The sequence below is a fragment of the Pleurodeles waltl genome, chromosome 3_2 (genome assembly GCF_031143425.1).
Source record: "Pleurodeles waltl isolate 20211129_DDA chromosome 3_2, aPleWal1.hap1.20221129, whole genome shotgun sequence".
In the NCBI taxonomy this organism is placed as follows: domain Eukaryota; kingdom Metazoa; phylum Chordata; class Amphibia; order Caudata; family Salamandridae; genus Pleurodeles; species Pleurodeles waltl.
Window position 1 is genome coordinate 174238938 of NC_090441.1, and position 16133 is coordinate 174255070.

General features: G+C 44.1%; 1 protein-coding gene across 4 annotated transcripts in view; it reads right to left on the bottom strand.

Annotated features, from left to right (window-relative positions):
- The window catches only part of USP37 (ubiquitin specific peptidase 37), a 328025-nt gene that overhangs the window by 290580 nt on the left and 21312 nt on the right, over window positions 1–16133 (bottom strand). For 2 of the 4 annotated variants that reach the window (XM_069227104.1, XM_069227106.1), the window contains exons 6-7: window positions 12799–12876; window positions 6491–6588 (exon numbers count right to left, since the gene is read on the bottom strand). In XM_069227104.1, coding sequence (XP_069083205.1) covers window positions 6491–6588; window positions 12799–12876 — 176 coding nt within the window. The remainder of the gene's footprint in view (window positions 1–6490; window positions 6589–12798; window positions 12877–16133) is intronic. The other 2 variants (XM_069227105.1, XM_069227107.1) reach the window with 2 other exon arrangements.

Here is a 16133-nt window from a genome sequence, read left to right on the forward strand (position 1 = left end):
CCTGGTGTGTGGCGGGTACCTAAGGTACTTACACCTCATACCAGGTCCAGGTATCCCCTCTTGGTGAAGAGAAAGGAAGTGTCTAGAAGCCAGGCTCTCTAGAGGTAGCTGTGGATGAACAGCCAAGGCTTATCTAGGAGACATGCAAACCTCATGCAATACCACTATAGTCACACAGCACTTACACTCATGAAAACACTCAGTTGTACAAAAATAAAGGTATTGGAACGTGTAGGAAGTTGGCGCTCTATGTGCTATTTCAAAGTAAGGAATAGCATGTACAGAGTCCAAGGGTTCCCCTTAGAGGTAAGATAGTGGCAAAAAGAGATAATACTAATGCTCTATTTTGTGGTAGTGTGGTCGAGCAGTAGGCTTAACAAAGGAGTAGTGTTAAGCATTTGTTGTACATACACACAGGCAATAAATTAGGAACACACACTCCGAGACAAATCCAGCCAATAGGTTTTGTTATAGAAAAATCTCTTTTCTTAGTTTATTTTAAGAACCACAGGTTCAAATTCTACATGTAATATCTCATTTGAAAGGTATTGCAGGTAAGTACTTTATGCTACTGTAATCATTCAAAGTTCCTATATACTTTTTACATAAAACACAATAAGCTGTTTTAAAAGTGGACAGTGCAATTTTCACAGTTCCTGGGGGAGGTAAAGTATTGTTAGGTTTCACAGGTAAGTAAGTCACTTACAGGTTTCAGTTTTTGGTCCAAGGTAGCCCACCGTTGGGGGTTCAGAGCAACCCCAAAGTTACCACACCAGCAGCTCAGGGCCAGTCAGAAGCAGAGGTCAAAGAGGTGCCCAAAACACATAGGCTTCAATGGAGAGAAGGGGGTGCCCCGGTTCCAGTCTGCCAGCAGGTAAGTACCCGCGTCTTCGGAGGGCAGACCAGGGGGGTTTTGTAGGGCACCGGGGGGGGACACAAGTCAGCACAAAAAGTACACCCTCAGCAGCACGGGGGCGGCCGGGTGCAGTGTGCAAACACGCGTCGGGTTTTCAATGGTTTTCAATGTGAGACCAAGGGATCTCTTCAGCGGTGCAGGCAGGCAAGGGGGCAAGGTGGGGGGGGTGTTGGAGGGAGGGGGGGGGGGACTCCTCGGGGTAGCCACCACCTGGGCACGGGAGAGGGCCTCCTGGGAGTCACTCCTGCACAGGAGTTCCGTTCCTTTAGGTGCTGGGGGCTGCGGGTGCAGGGTCTTTTCCAGCCATCGGGAAATGGAGTTCAGGCAGTCGCGGTCAGGGGGAGCCTCGGGATTCCCTCTGCAGGCGTCGCTGTGGGGGCTCAGGGGGGACAACTTTGGTTACTCAAGGTCTCCGAGTCGCCGGAGGGTCCTCCCTGAGGTGTTGGTTCTCCACCAGTCGAGTCGGGGTCGCCGGGTGCAGTGTTGCAGTGTTGCAGTGTTGCAAGTCTCACGCTTCTTGCGGGGTGTTGCAGGGGTCTTTAAATCTGCTCCTCTGTAACAAAGTTGCAGTTCTTTTGGAGCAGTGCCGCTGTCCTCAGGAGTTTGTCTTTCTTGAAGCAGGGCAGTCCTCTGAGGATTCAGAGGTCGCTGGTCCTTTGGAAAGCGTCGCTGGAGCAGGTTTCTTTGGAAGGCAGGAGACAGGCCGGTAAGACTGGGGCCAAAGCAGTTGGTGTCTTCTGTTCTTCTTCTGCAGGGGTTTTTCAGTTCAGCAGTCTTCTTGTAGTTTCAGGAATCTAAATTCTTAGGTTCAGGGGAGCCCTTAAATACTAAATTTAAGGGCGTGTTTAGGTCTGGGGGGTTAGTAGCCAATGGCTACTAGCCCTGAGGGTGGGTACACCCTCTTTGTGCCTCCTCCCAAGGGGAGGGGGTCACATTCCTATCCCTATTGGGGAGACAAATCCAGCCAATAGGTTTTGTTATAGAAAAATATATTTTCTTAGTTTATTTTAAGAACCACAGGTTCAAATTCTACATGTAATATCTCAATTGAAAGGTATTGCAGGTAAGTACTTTAGGAACTTTGAATAATTACAGTAGCATATATACTTTTCACATAAAACACAAATAGCTGTTTTAAAAGTGGACAGTGCAATTTTCACAGTTCCTGGGGGAGGTAAAGTATTGTTAGTTTTTGCAGGTAAGTAACCCACCTACAGGGTTCAGATTTGGGTCCAAAGTAGCCCACCGTTGGGGGTTCAGAGCAACCCCAAAGTCACCACACCAGCAGCTCAGGGCCGGTCAGGTGCAGAGTTCAAAGTGGTGCCCAAAACACATAGGCTTCAATGGAGAGAAGGGGGTGCCCCGGTTCCAGTCTGCCAGCAGGTAAGTACCCGCGTCTTCGGAGGGCAGACCAGGGGGGTTTTGTAGGGCACCGGGGGGGGGGGGGGGGCGGGGGGGGGCACAAGTTCACACAAAAAGTACACCCTCAGCGGCACTGGGGCGGCCAGGTGCAGTGTAGAAACAAGCGTCGGGTTTCCAATGTAAATCAATGGGAGACCAAGGGGTCTCTTCAGCGATGCAGCAGGCAAGGGGGGGGCTCCTCGGGGTAGCCACCACCTGGGCAAGGAAGAGGGCCTCCTGGGGGTCACTCCTGCACTGAAGTTCCGATCCTTCAGGTGCTGGGGGCTGCAGGTGCAGGGTCTTTTCCAGCCGTCGGGATTTTAGAGTCAGGCAGTCGCGGTCAGGGGGAGCCTGGGGATTCCCTCTGCAGGCGTCACTGTGGGGGCTCAGGGGGGACAACTTTGGTTACTCAGTCTCGGAGTCGCCGGAGGGTCCTCCCTGAGGTGTTGGTTCTCCACCAGTCGAGTCGGGGTCACCGGGTGCAGTGTTGCAAGTCTCACGCTTCTTGCGGGGATTGCAGGGGTCTTTAAATCTGCTCCTCTGTAACAAAGTTGCAGTCTTTTTGGAACAGGGCGGCTGTCCTTGGGAGTTTCTAGTCTTTCTTGAAGCAGGGCAGTCCTCTGAGGATTCAGAGGTCGCTGGTCCTGGGGAAAGCGTCGCTGGAGCAGGTTTCTTTGGAAGGCAGGAGACAGGCCGGTAGGACTGGGGCCAAAGCAGTTGGTGTCTTCTTTCTTCTTCTGCAGGGGTTTTCAGCTCAGCAGTCTTCTTCTTGTAAGTTGCAGGAATCTGAATTCTTAGGTTCAGGGGAACCCTTAAATACTAAATTTAAGGGCGTGTTTAGGTCTGGGGGGTTAGTAGCCAATGGCTACTAGCCCTGAGGGTGGGTACACCCTCTTTGTGCCTCCTCCCAAGGGGAGGGGGTCACATTCCTATCCCTATTGGGGGAATCCTCCTTCTACAAGATGGAGGATTTCTAAAAGTCAGAGTCACCTCAGCTCAGGACACCTTAGGGGCTGTCCTGACTGGCCAGTGACTCCTCCTTGTTTTTCTCATTATCTCTCCTGGACTTGCCGCCAAAAGTGGGGGCTGTGTCCAGGAGGCGGGCATCTCCACTAGCTGGAGTACCCTGGGGCATTGTAACACGAAGCTTGAGCCTTTGAAGCTCACTGCTAGGTGTTACAGTTCCTGCAGGGGGGAGGTGTGAAGCACCTCCACCCAGAGCAGGCTTTGTTTCTGTCCTCAGAGAGCACAAAGGCTCTCACCGCATGGGGTCAGAAACTCGCCTCTCTGCAGCAGGCTGGCACAGACCAGTCAGTCCTGCACTGAACAATTGGGTAAAATACAGGGGGCATCTCTAAGAGGCCCTCTGTGTGCATTTTTTAATAAATTCAACACTGGCATCAGTGTGGGTTTATTATTTTGAGAAGTTTGATACTAAATTTCCCAGTATTCAGTGTAGCCATTATGGAGCTGTGGAGTTCGTTTTTGACAGACTCCCAGACCATATACTCTTATGGCTACCCTGCACTTACAATGTCTAAGGTTTTGCTTAGACCCTGTAGGGGCATAGGGCTCATGCATCTATGCCCTCACCTGTGGTATAGTGCACCCTGCCTTAGGGCTGTAAGGCCTGCTAGAGGGGTGACTTACCTATGCCACAGACAGTGTGAGGTTGGCATGGCACCCTGAGGGGAGTGCCATGTCGACAGTCATTTTATCCCCACTAGCACACACAAGCTGGCAAGCAGGGTGTCTGTGCTGAGTGAGGGGTTCCCAGGGTGGCATAAGATATGCTGCAGCCCTTAGAGACCTTCCCTGGCATCAGGGCCCTTGGTACCCGGGGGTACCAGTTACAAGGGCCTTACCTGGATGCCAGGGGGTGCCAATTGTGGAAACAATGGTACATTTTAGGTGAAAGAACACTGGTGTTGGGGCCTGGTTAGCAGGGTCCCAGCACACTTCAGTCAAGTCAGCATCAGTATCAGGCAAAAAGTGGGGGGTAACTGCAACAGGGAGCCATTTCTTTACACTCAGCTTGCACATTTGCAATGATCTTCTACAGTATTTGATCTTGAAAACCTTGCATGCCTTTGACTCAGTTTGTCAGACTGATACAAATCAAAGAACATTGTTTAATTTGTGCAACAAAAAAAAAATGCTGCTTGCGTGAATGAATGTATTAAATGGGGTTTTATTACTTGATTTGTAAAAATAAGTTAACCTTAGGTCTGGGATGTCTGTGGGTGATGCAGATGGACAACAAAACAAAGATTGCTTTGGTGTGGCTCCCGTTAGCCACACCACCAGTTTTCAGTATATACCCACAACGGGGCACAAGAGAGCACACAATAGACCCAGAGAGAGTGCATGTGAGAAAGCATGCAAGGGAAAGACAGCCTAAGTCTACAATAAGAAATTCACAAGTTTGAATCCTGATAGACTAAGGCTTCCAATGTTTCAAGGTAGGTAAAAAAAGGCTGTTCTTTTCAGTGCGTAGTGATTAACACTAATAAAAAAAATATATGTTACAAGAAAAACAAATTAAACACAAATGTAAAAAGTAAATAAATACTAGATTATACACAGACATGTTTCGCAACAGATCTTACTGAAAACCAGGATCTTCTGTTTGTATGTTATAGTGGGACTCCATGTACAGGCTACAGTGGTTCAGTGAGGTTATAGAAGGATGCCAGGTATGGTACAGTAGTGTTCAGTGGATAATGCACAAGGTCAATTTTAGAGCTGTGGTGATTGGATCTCCATCAGTACACCTGTGTGGGGTGTTGTGTCTGGGGTTATGGCAGGAAGGAACTGCATATGGAACACGTGTGTAAAGGGGTTGCAGAACAACTGGGTATGACATTTTAAGGACTGGGTTGACAGATCTGCAACATTCTGGGGGTGGGCTGTGGCAAGACAATTGGGTATAGGGTGTGTTTAGGTGTGCAGTTGATGTAGGATAACCAGGTATGGGACCGAATGGGTATGTGGGACAGGCAAACTCCAGTTAGGAGGGTGTGCCCAATCTGACATTTTGATGCGGGTAAAAGGCAGCAGGATGCTACATCATGACTTCTTTTGGAGGCCGAGAGGGATGCAGGCCCCTTGAGTTGTCGAAAAGGGCCAACACTTGACAGCTTGGCCTAGGATTTAGAATGTTATTGCATAAGGGTGAGAGAAAATATACAACAAAATTTGCTCCCATTTGTAACAGGTGTATTAGAAAGTGCTATACTTTGGTTCGTTTGTTTGCATGGTTTACAGATGAAAACCAGAAAGCACAAGCGTGCCACAATAAAACAACAAAAAAAAAACAACACATTCCGGACTGAAAATTCTTGTAATCCATAATGCAATCACTGGGAAAGGAGTTTGTTTATTAGGGTGGGGGAATTAGTTTAAATGAGATGAAGCAGCACTTATTTCACAAGTTTTAAAGTTTTGCTTGACTATAGAACTTCAGTTGCTTCTGTATCGGATTCTGAGGACGACATTTAATGTGGGGAGAAATGGAAAGATGGCAAAGCCCACAGTGCAGCATGGTGAGTGTCATTTGTGCCAATGCTTTGTTTCATGCGAAATTTGATTTGCCAACAGTTTTCTGACCAATGCATACAGTACAGTTTGAGAGACTGCAGAAAAGTATCAACCCATGTAGAGAAGGTATAAATGGGCATAACTGGCAACTGTTAAGTAGGAAAAAGCCTCTACTACAATAACCTGTTCACAGGAGGAAAGTTTAGTTCACTCTCAACATACTCCACCTACACTTCTGTATTCTTTCAATCCTATCCTTCAGCACCTCTTGATTTCGGTTTAGCTCGTGATAATGCTACGTCTCAATGAACAAGTGCCCAGCCACTACAATGTGAAGCATAAAATTTGCACCAACTCCAAGCTAGTGAAAATCCAATGCTTTACGAAAGTAAATTCAACTTTATCAAACTATCCATATAGTTTAATTAGTTGGGATTTCAGAGCTTTAGGCAGTACTTTTAACTTACCGGTAAGGTACCCATACTTGGTCATCAAGCTACACTTACAGTGGGCAGATAGGAGCATGAATAGGAAATTGAAGGGGTCATCACCACCTTTGGATATTAAGTTTAAAATCCCATGGAACTAAAAACTGAACAAAAATGTGCAACTTAATAGCTGAGTTCAGCATACCTGTTACTTTATTCTCCTCAGTTTGTCTCAAAACCAACTGCTTTTCTCGGCTGCGGTTTAGGAATTTCCAAGCTGGATCGACCACAGACTTGTTACTGCTGAAGACAAAAAAAAAAAAAAAATACATAAGATGCACACGAATCATACAACAGAAAAAAATATGCTCAAAATCTTCTGCACACAGCAACTAGTTGTCAGCAATGTATTCTTCCACATGTGAACAAATAGGAGTTTTGAGTCTAACCTCTGCTAAAGAGCATGGTCCGCACCACGTAGCTAATGAGATGAACACAGGTTGACTCAGACTGTAAAACTCCCCAACAATGAAGGAACATAAACTGTCAAAAAAGGACAAACCATTCACAATTCTCATCAATGTTTAGGACCAAATGCATCTTTCACTATTAACCCAACAGCTAAATTAAAAGTCACAAGTTGCAACCACAAATGGGGTCAGGGGCAACATTTTGGAAACTTCATTACCAGAGGTGGCTTAGCTGGGAGCCTGGATCTGGATAAAATAAAGAAGCCACTAATTACCAAGTCCACTCTCCACAAGGCGAATTTTGTAGATGGAGAACTAAAGTCAGTTTATGCTTGATAAAGACTCAACACCATTTGGAGCAACATTTTGCAAACACCATCGTAGACTTGCATGTACAACTGTAGTACATGGTCTTCAGATAGTAGAAGTATATATGTAACCACTAAATCAAGTATTGTGACATGTCTAACCTCGAGTTACAAGCATGAAAATTCAAAGTGTGATGGTTCAACTGCAGAGTTTACCCCTTTTCTTGCGAAAGCAGACAGAGCCATCTAAAGTGTGCAACAAAGCTAGATAGGTATTGATACAAATAGTGCAGGACAGATTTACTGCATCAATTTCTTAAAAGAATTAAAGGGAAATCAAGATGAACAATATCCGTGGGAAATTCTGTTGATGTGAGAAGCAAATCAATTAATTGGTGGAAAACCCCAATTGTTAAATCCACTATTTCCAGTCAAAGTTCCACTTGCAGGTCATTGAAGTTCCTGGCTAAACTATTGTAATTTTGTTGATAAGCCACTTGATGCCGACAGACTAATTCCTTTTTATACTTTACCACAGAAACAGTTAATTGACTTTTCAAACAAGTCGCGAACCTACACTGCAAAGCTTGATCAACATGTGGTATTGTTTTCAATAAATAAACCTAATATTCTTGAAATCTTAAAAGAAATAATTTGAAGGTTTACTTAACTGCTCTCAACTCAAGAAGATTTATATGGCAATGAGACTCCTTTGCCAATAGTCTCACCCTTCCGTAGGAGACGCTGGTTTAAGCTACTCAACCTACATAAACGTATCCACTACGGGTCCCTGTGGCCACAAACACCACAGATTTCTCCAGAAGAGATACTAAAGGTAGCCCATCAGTTTAAGGAATAGGTGGTATCAGTACATCCACCACTTGCTAATGAAAGATCTTTGTGTGGAAAACGCATATCAATGGTCTCAACCTTAAATTAAGGAAATGTTGGAAAAGAGATCTTTCTGCGTGAGGAAGAAAGCCTGCTCTAGCAGTGGTGTTAAACCCCTCCAAACAGGAGGACCTCAGAATTAGCATTCCAAGGGAGGGGCGTCAAAGAGCCCACCACCTTTGTTATGCAAATATGGCTTCCCTCAGAGGTGAGGAGATGCTGATCCCTTTGACCCAGAGCCCATTATGCGCCTGGACCTACCACCTAGTGTGGACACGAAATAGGAAAGTATGCTTTCTTGGTTAAAGCAGAACTGACAGGGTTATGCCCACTTCCCACAAGAAGTGGTTATATAGAGGGCATAGTGATCCCAGGAGTGAGCAGCCCATTGGCTACAACCCTACACTCCCAAAAATTCAGTATTTAGGGGAGCCCCTGGCACCATAAAAATCAGATCCTGCCAACCAGAAAGACGATGACTGACCCTTAAGAGTCACAAAAGTAACAGAAACCAGCAGCTGACTTGGCCCCAGCCCTGCCAGCCGGCTTGCTGTCCTTGACAACTGCATCAAAGACAACTTGTCCTGAAACTGCCTGTGCCTCCAAAAGCCTGTGAGGACTGCCAGTCCTCAATCAAGACGTATATCTCCAGTGGAGTTGCTTATCTGCTCCCCTGTATCCTGCAGGCGTCCCAGAAGAACTGCAAGGACTTCGGACTGCCAAAACCAGACACTGGAAAGCACCGCTGTAACCATCCCCTTAACACGAGCTGAAGTGGGCCAATAGTGCCAGCCTGGTCCCCAGACTCTCTAGAGACAAAGCCCACCTTGGGTTTGCCCTCTGTGGACGACGCCTGCAGTCTCTGTACAGGCCTCCCTCTATTACGAGTGACCCAGAGAAAGAGACCAGACGCCGCCAGACACCTCTGCACCCGGCTGCCCCAGACCAAAGATAAGAGTACCAAAGGTGTCCCCTCGTCCCCCACCCTTTTAAGACCTCACTCTCTGGTTCAGTCAGACTGGACCACAGTCCACACCTGCAGCCTCTTTCTGCAGGCCCCCTCCACCACTACTGCCTCCGTTGACAGAAACTAGACACTCAGAACACCCCTGCACCTGGACCCAAGAGTAGAGGACCAAAAGTGTCCACACGTCTGAGTACCACAAGACCGGAATCCCATTGTTGGTTCACTCGGATGGCCCCAACCCCCTTCACACCCCCTCATTCTGACGCTGTGAAATGATCGTGTTTGTGCAAATCCTCTTTAAAATCTTGACACGCAAGTCTCAGGATCAGCTTCCATTTTAATGGGAATGGTATTTTCTTTCTTAGTTGCCACCTGCAAGCTTCACAGATCCAACTGTTGCCTTCAACCTTTTACTCTTGAAAGATCTAGGCAGTTGTGCAGAGTCCCACTTAGCAGCTTGATGACCAACTGCTTTGGGTACAGATAGTTCTGTAGGCACAACCCAGAGCACTTCTTTTGAACCACTTCGGTGACTGCTGTGGCACAAGGACTAGTTAGCGGGCTCAGTAATTCGCCTATTGTATTCTTTTTACACTTCAGTTTGCATTGTTTCACTCCGTTATGATCACTGCTTTGCAGCTCTACTTGGTATCTGATAATTGTCTTTAACTGCTTTGTAAACCTGGCCGAAGGCCCTTTAGACATGATACGCACAAGCAGTCTGCTTGGAACATGGCAAAGTCTCCAGGAGAGCACTTTCTTCTTTGAGTTACTTATCCCATTGCCAACTGTAGAGTCTTCCTCAGCCTGGTACTCACTGAATGACTAGGCACACTGGTTTTGTAGACTACCTCTGTGAGACCTCAGTAAAGCAGTTGAGTTTGTCATTCTGAATGCAGCAGAATGCACGTTTCAACATCTGTTCATCTTATACAGGACAGACAAGTACACTTTCGATTTAGCATCCACCCCATTTAATGCAGGTAACTATACTGGCAGAACATTTTCAGAATTGTAATCATCAACACCAGGCTTATAAGAGCCCAAAAGCTTGGATGCAAATTAATAATGGAAACATGTTAAGGTTCTTAAAGCTAGTCGTCTTTTTATATGAAGATACAGTTTAAAAAAAAAAAATTACACAGCATTTTGGCTGCAGCTAGAAACCAACATCTAACAGTGGTCAGCAAATACATCATACTCTCAATCTGGCAGAAATGTAACAGCAAAAACACAATCAAATATGTTAGTTGACGCAACTCTCCATAAAAAAAGTATGTTAAAAAAAAAAAAAAAGAGAAAAAAAAAAATACTAAAACTGCCGACCGCCTTTCTCATACGCCTTGGACATGTTAAACTAAAAACCAGTAAACCATTAAATAAAAGACTGCACTACAATGATAATGTGAATGTATGGTGCAATCTTATAAAACAATTAAAAATTCAGAACCAGGACAATCTTAACCTCACTAATAAAAGGCATCTTCCTGCAATAGGTCTCATTAGGTAGAGACACCACCCAAGGTATTCACCTAGGAGGCAGCTTTAATGATCACATCAGCCCTCAAGTGGGTAAAACTGAAGTGCCCTCAATAAAGGAGCCATTTTATAGATTCCAGGACTAAAACTTGATTCCACTTGAGTTAACGCGAGATAGGCTAGTTGCACCCCTCTCCCCCACAGCAGTTGATAATTGCCACTAAGTCTTGAATTCCTAGTTTTCTTGCAGAATTAGCTAAAGACTAGATTCCCTAGCCTGCAGCGTAGCCTCGAAAGTCTCCCATCCAGGAGAAAATAGAACCAAGCAGTAAGTTTTTCAGGCATGCAAAAGTCATCTTATGGCTAAAATCAATGTCACAAAGCAAATGTACCCAGCTTTCCAAGAAGGCTTTGGGCGGTTTAGCTATGATCCTCTCAGTGGAGTTCCATGGATCCACTACGAAAGTCCAACTATGGTAATCTTGGTCAGCCTAGTCCCAAAGAAAGATGAACACTACCCTGAAGGTCACCCCTTTACAATCTCTCCGATGAAATGAGGTGCCCTCCAAAGAATGACATCCTGGCTTTGTTCTCCTTTTCACATTGTTATGCTGCACACACGAGCCCAGTGAGGGAGCCTGCCTTTGGCAGATGTAAAACATCCATCTTTGGCTGCCCAACACAGAATTAGCCATTTATCCAACCAAGTATTTGACAAAGGACCTCATTTCCCTGGCAAGTATCAACTTTCACTCCAGTTACCAGGGTGTGCCGACAGGGGCTAGTTCATGGTCGTTTATTAGTATCAATCCACATCTACCAGCAGATGATCAAGTCAGGGCTGGGAAAGCCTATTGTTCCTGGAAGAACTACAATTATGTGTTCACCAAATATCTTCAGTGAAGAAATGAGAAGGAACCCTGTTGTAGTTCACTGTTGGTAAAATCCCCTCACACACCCCCACTCCCACTCCCCTTTTTCAAGCCTTCAACTCAATTCGGCACACTGGTTTTAGAAAGCTGAGTAGCAATATATAAAATATTGTGACATTTAGGCTAAAAACGTGCTGGCCACATTTTTATTTTCATGAAGAATGGGATTTCTAGGTGTTTCCTAGTCAAATGCAAGAATCAAGGTGGCCTTTGAAACTGCATATGTAATGGACTGCACATTCACGGTTGGGTTTCTCTACCTGAAACATAAAAAGGTACACCTTACATATTTCAAGTCTGAGCAATATGGAGCTGGGCCTTTCAATGTACCTTTCCAGCAGACTCAATGTCAGATTTACTATTTAAATGTAAAAACTAAATTTAATTATTTTAACCCTGAATCTTAGGACCGCGAGCATCATGGTTGCATTTCAGGCCAAGTCTCATATGATAATTCCATGTAATGGTTGCATATGTCTTACTGCAGCCTAGCGATTAAGATATTAATGGCACAGGTGTCGTTTTTTTATAAGATTTACCAGACATAAAAAAAATGCCAAATAAGCCAATAAGAGTTTTCAAAACCATGTTCAAGAAAAACTACTACAGTCAGATTACCAGCAGCCTCCTCAGAGGTCCAAAACACAAGAGACATAGAAGAGGACAAAATGGTAGAAGACAAAAGAAATGGGCATCCTACATATTAATTTACGACAGGTCAAGTACTGGCCAACATGCACACCGTGTTTGCATCCATGGCGTTGCATGCTAGAAGACAGAGCATCTTTTAGGGCCATCGTAGATCTTGGCCAATTCCTGTGAATTAGTACAGACCTTTTGATAAAGGAACTGACTTATTAAAGCAATTTTTGCCAGTGATCACCACAATACAAACACAAACTTCACAATAACCTCTATACAAGAGCTGGAAAGGATCATCCTCAATCCTTGCTTTGGTAAACAAATCACCAACTTTCATGCGTGATAAAAGCAAGTTTATATGGAAATGAAGTTACATGCTCACCTTCCAGATTTAGTAAAATATTTTGCCCCATATTAGTACTTAAGGGAACAGCAAGTGGTACTACCTGCATTTATGATGTTGAGATGCACAAGAGCAGAAGCAATGCATAAAGTCCCAAAACAAAAAAATCTCCAAGTAGCTTTCTAGACATGAGGTGGGAAGTCGCAACTATGCCTCTAGACAGAAATTGTGAAGTACAACAGGCAGAGATCATTGCAAAAATGTAAACTAAAGTAAAAGAACAAACCAGAATGAATATAAGCCAAACTCCAGAAATCAATACAATTAACCCCCATACTGAACGAAGGAATACAGGAATAGAGATGTTCCTCAGACCTAGAGTGCAGACAACTAATACTGAGAATAACTCAAGTCCCTGCTGCCACAACATGTGCTCCCCCTACCTTCCAGAGGCAGGAGTAACTTTGCAGCAGTGACTTACGTGGATGAATCATTCTCTTTGGGATAATCTTCGTTTAGTTCCTGCATCAAAGATTGCATTCTTTTCCGCTTCTCATTCCTGCAAGTAAACAAGGAGCATTGCTATTTTTCAGAAATGCCAAAATCCAAAGAAATGGAAGGTCTCAAATATCCAAGTGGTACCAATGTGGTGGTAACATAATTACTACTTGTATAATGCAGAATTCCTGCTCAGCAGGCAAGAAAAGAACAGCATCCGACCTAACTTAGTAGCAGTCTTGGCATTGTATAAATGTAAGATTGCAGTGTGGGCAGGCAACTAGTTACACATTAAGGAGTACCTTTTAACAGCTTGCTAACAGGACTCATAGAATCTAAGGCCAGTGTGTTTGACATCAAGATGAATTACCGCTAGTGAAATTAATCTAGCAGTTCCATCACAAAAGTAGCTCTTTTTGCCTCCCTTAAAATGCAAGATTGACTTTTTCCACAGAGCCCGCACACCCATTTTTTCCACGATTTGCCTGCACAGCAAAATAACAGCTGATCAAATATTACTACAACATGAAGATCATGCCACAAATGCTGCAGCATGGCATGACACAACCCACAGATAACCATAAAAACACAAGTTGATATGCAAATCTCCCAAGCATGGCTCCGAACGCAGGCCCTTCTGTCAGTATCTATTGCAGCATCTAGGTATACATTTTTCACTTCTGTGAGCAGGTCAATAAGTGCTTACTGAGAGCCTTCTGAGTAACAGATGGAAATCCAGAGTGTGAGTGTGTGCAGAGGGGTGGGAGATTGTGGTCCAGAAACTTGTGGCAGTGTGCATCAAGTGCAGCCTGCCATTTCTAAAAGTGACTGCCATCTAACTGGAATGAAAAGAACTGGCAGATTTGGCAGCTAATTATTACAGCTGAAGGAGCAAACTTTTTTACCAGTTGCTGTGAGAGTTGCTTACTGTTTCGCCAATGTAAAAACTTGCCAAGAATACGGGGAAAAAAAAGTAAATCTGGATTGCCTGTTGGACACAGGGTATTGTGTGTGTTCTGACTTACTACACGAAAGCAAGAATCTCTTTTAAACCCATGTGTGTGGTCAGCTGACAGTCTGGTGGATGGGGATGAGCTGTCAGAGTTACGCAATTTAGCGGAAAGCCAGAAAACATTCCCAGACCCCTTTGAAGGGAGCCAGGATTCTATGAATGAGGGTGCAGAACAGATATTCTTTTCTGAATAGCAGTGGCAGCCCCTGCCCTTTCGGCTTCATTATTCACCAGATGTGTGCTGCAGAGTTTTTTTTAATACTAACTCTTTGTGCCACCATTTCACATTCTGACCGAGAACACACATCTGACAACCTGTTTGAAAGATGTACAATACCTTAAAACTAGACCTAACTCAACCTCCCCCCTCCCCCCACCCCCAATTCCCCTTTGTAATAATCCAGGTCTACCGCCCAGAGTAATTTCAGTGTATTTGCCACAAAATAACCAACTGCTGCTTCAAGATTGTCTGGGGCACAGGAGCTAACTGGCCACAATTCAAAAGTAACAGCTGCTGACTGTTTTAGGTCATGTACAGATTAAATAATGGGGTTGCAGTATTATAATGTGTCTTTATAGTCTAGCTTGAAAGCGTAGCTGTCACCAGACAATTGTGTTAACACCAGGACAGCGGCTTTGGCTCCACTCACATGTAATGAGTTGGGAGCACATGTTTTGACAGGGGAGAACTTGTGTGCGTCCACAAAAGTGCTTGTTGTCCACACAGCTGTGATCATTTTATTTATCCAGCTGTCTGAGTTTCAACTTTCAAGGGTGCACACATTCTTATATAAATTATCTAGTTATGGCATTTTCCCCTGGCAGCAGCACATTTGGAAGGAGGGCAGTCTATGTGGACTTAAGTCTGAATGGACAGTAAAAAGATCACCTGACATTTAACCTACACCAACATTATTCTATAGTTACTCGTTTCTACACAAATACTAATCCATTTCCACACCATCTACTTGTAATACTTCACATTATTACACAATATTTTTTAAAGCCATACCTATTGGCATTGGCCATGTCTCCCCACCCAAACTGGTTTGTAAATTTTACTCACTGGTCTCTTGACTTTAATGTTAGCTTGGTGCTACTCCAATAGCGTACACACATTTCAAAGCAAAAAAACAAGTGCTACAAGAGGTAGTGAATCAGGCCTCGAAAAATGTACCCAACCACTCGCTATGGTGATTTTTTTTTTTTTGTTATCAGGTCGAGCTATTTTTAGGGCCTCCTCGCCCCTTATGGCAAGTTGACAATGAACATGTGTTCTGTTCAGTCAGAAAGTAAAGGAGCAATAAAGACCCCTTTCAACCTTATGTTTTCACATTTGCTCTGTGATATGAGAGAGAGAGAGAGAGAGAGAGAGAGAGAGAGAGAGAGAGAGAGAGAGAGAGAGAGAGAGAGAGAGAGAGAGAGAGAGAGAGAGAGAGAGAGAGAGAGAGAGAGAGAGAGAGAGAGAGAGAGATTGTCTTGCAATTAATTTCCTTTCTCACTGCAGAGTTCCAGGATTTTGTATGGTGAACTTCTGACCTGCTGTAAAAAGTTAATTGAATGTTTGTTAGGAAAAACCTAACATCATACAGTCCTTAATTTCTCAGTAAGTCAACTGTACAAACATTAAAATATATTTCCTAGTTGGGAAAGCCCATTTTTGGTACCCATGTGTGATGGGAAAAAAAAAGTTTAAAAAATAAAAAAAACGCAGAACAAATCACAAATCTTAGTAATGTGCAAAAGATACAGGTTTTCCAAAACGCAATTGTCACAGATTGTTAATTCACTATATACTTTTATCAGTAAAGCTGCAAGTTAGTGGGAAGGTTTTTGGACATTTCTTGGAAATGTACGGTCTGTAAATGACAGCGTGCTACCACGTCATGCTTTAACAGTGCATTTATTAAAAGGATGTGTTTAAACAAACTGAGCACTCCTGCCTTGGTGGCAATGCTATTAGTAAACTAAAAGGCAAATCATAGAACATCTGTCCCCTTATATGTGGGCTAGATTATTATACATGGAGCAAACACTGTCTATTTAATCAAAAGGTTTTTTGTGCAGCAAAAAATGCTGAGCTTACATATTTGAAGGTGCACTCATATGTGAGAATGAAGAAAAAGGCAACTAAACTGCCAAGGATCACACAATTTGAGACCCCATTAAGGTCAAGTGCATTACAGATAGGTTGAGTAGATTATTCAGGTTACTTGACCTGCAGTTCTAAACTTTTGTAATATTTTGTGGCCTGTGTAAGCAAATAAACAGTATCAAAACATAGCTGTCTAGACACAGGCTGTAAA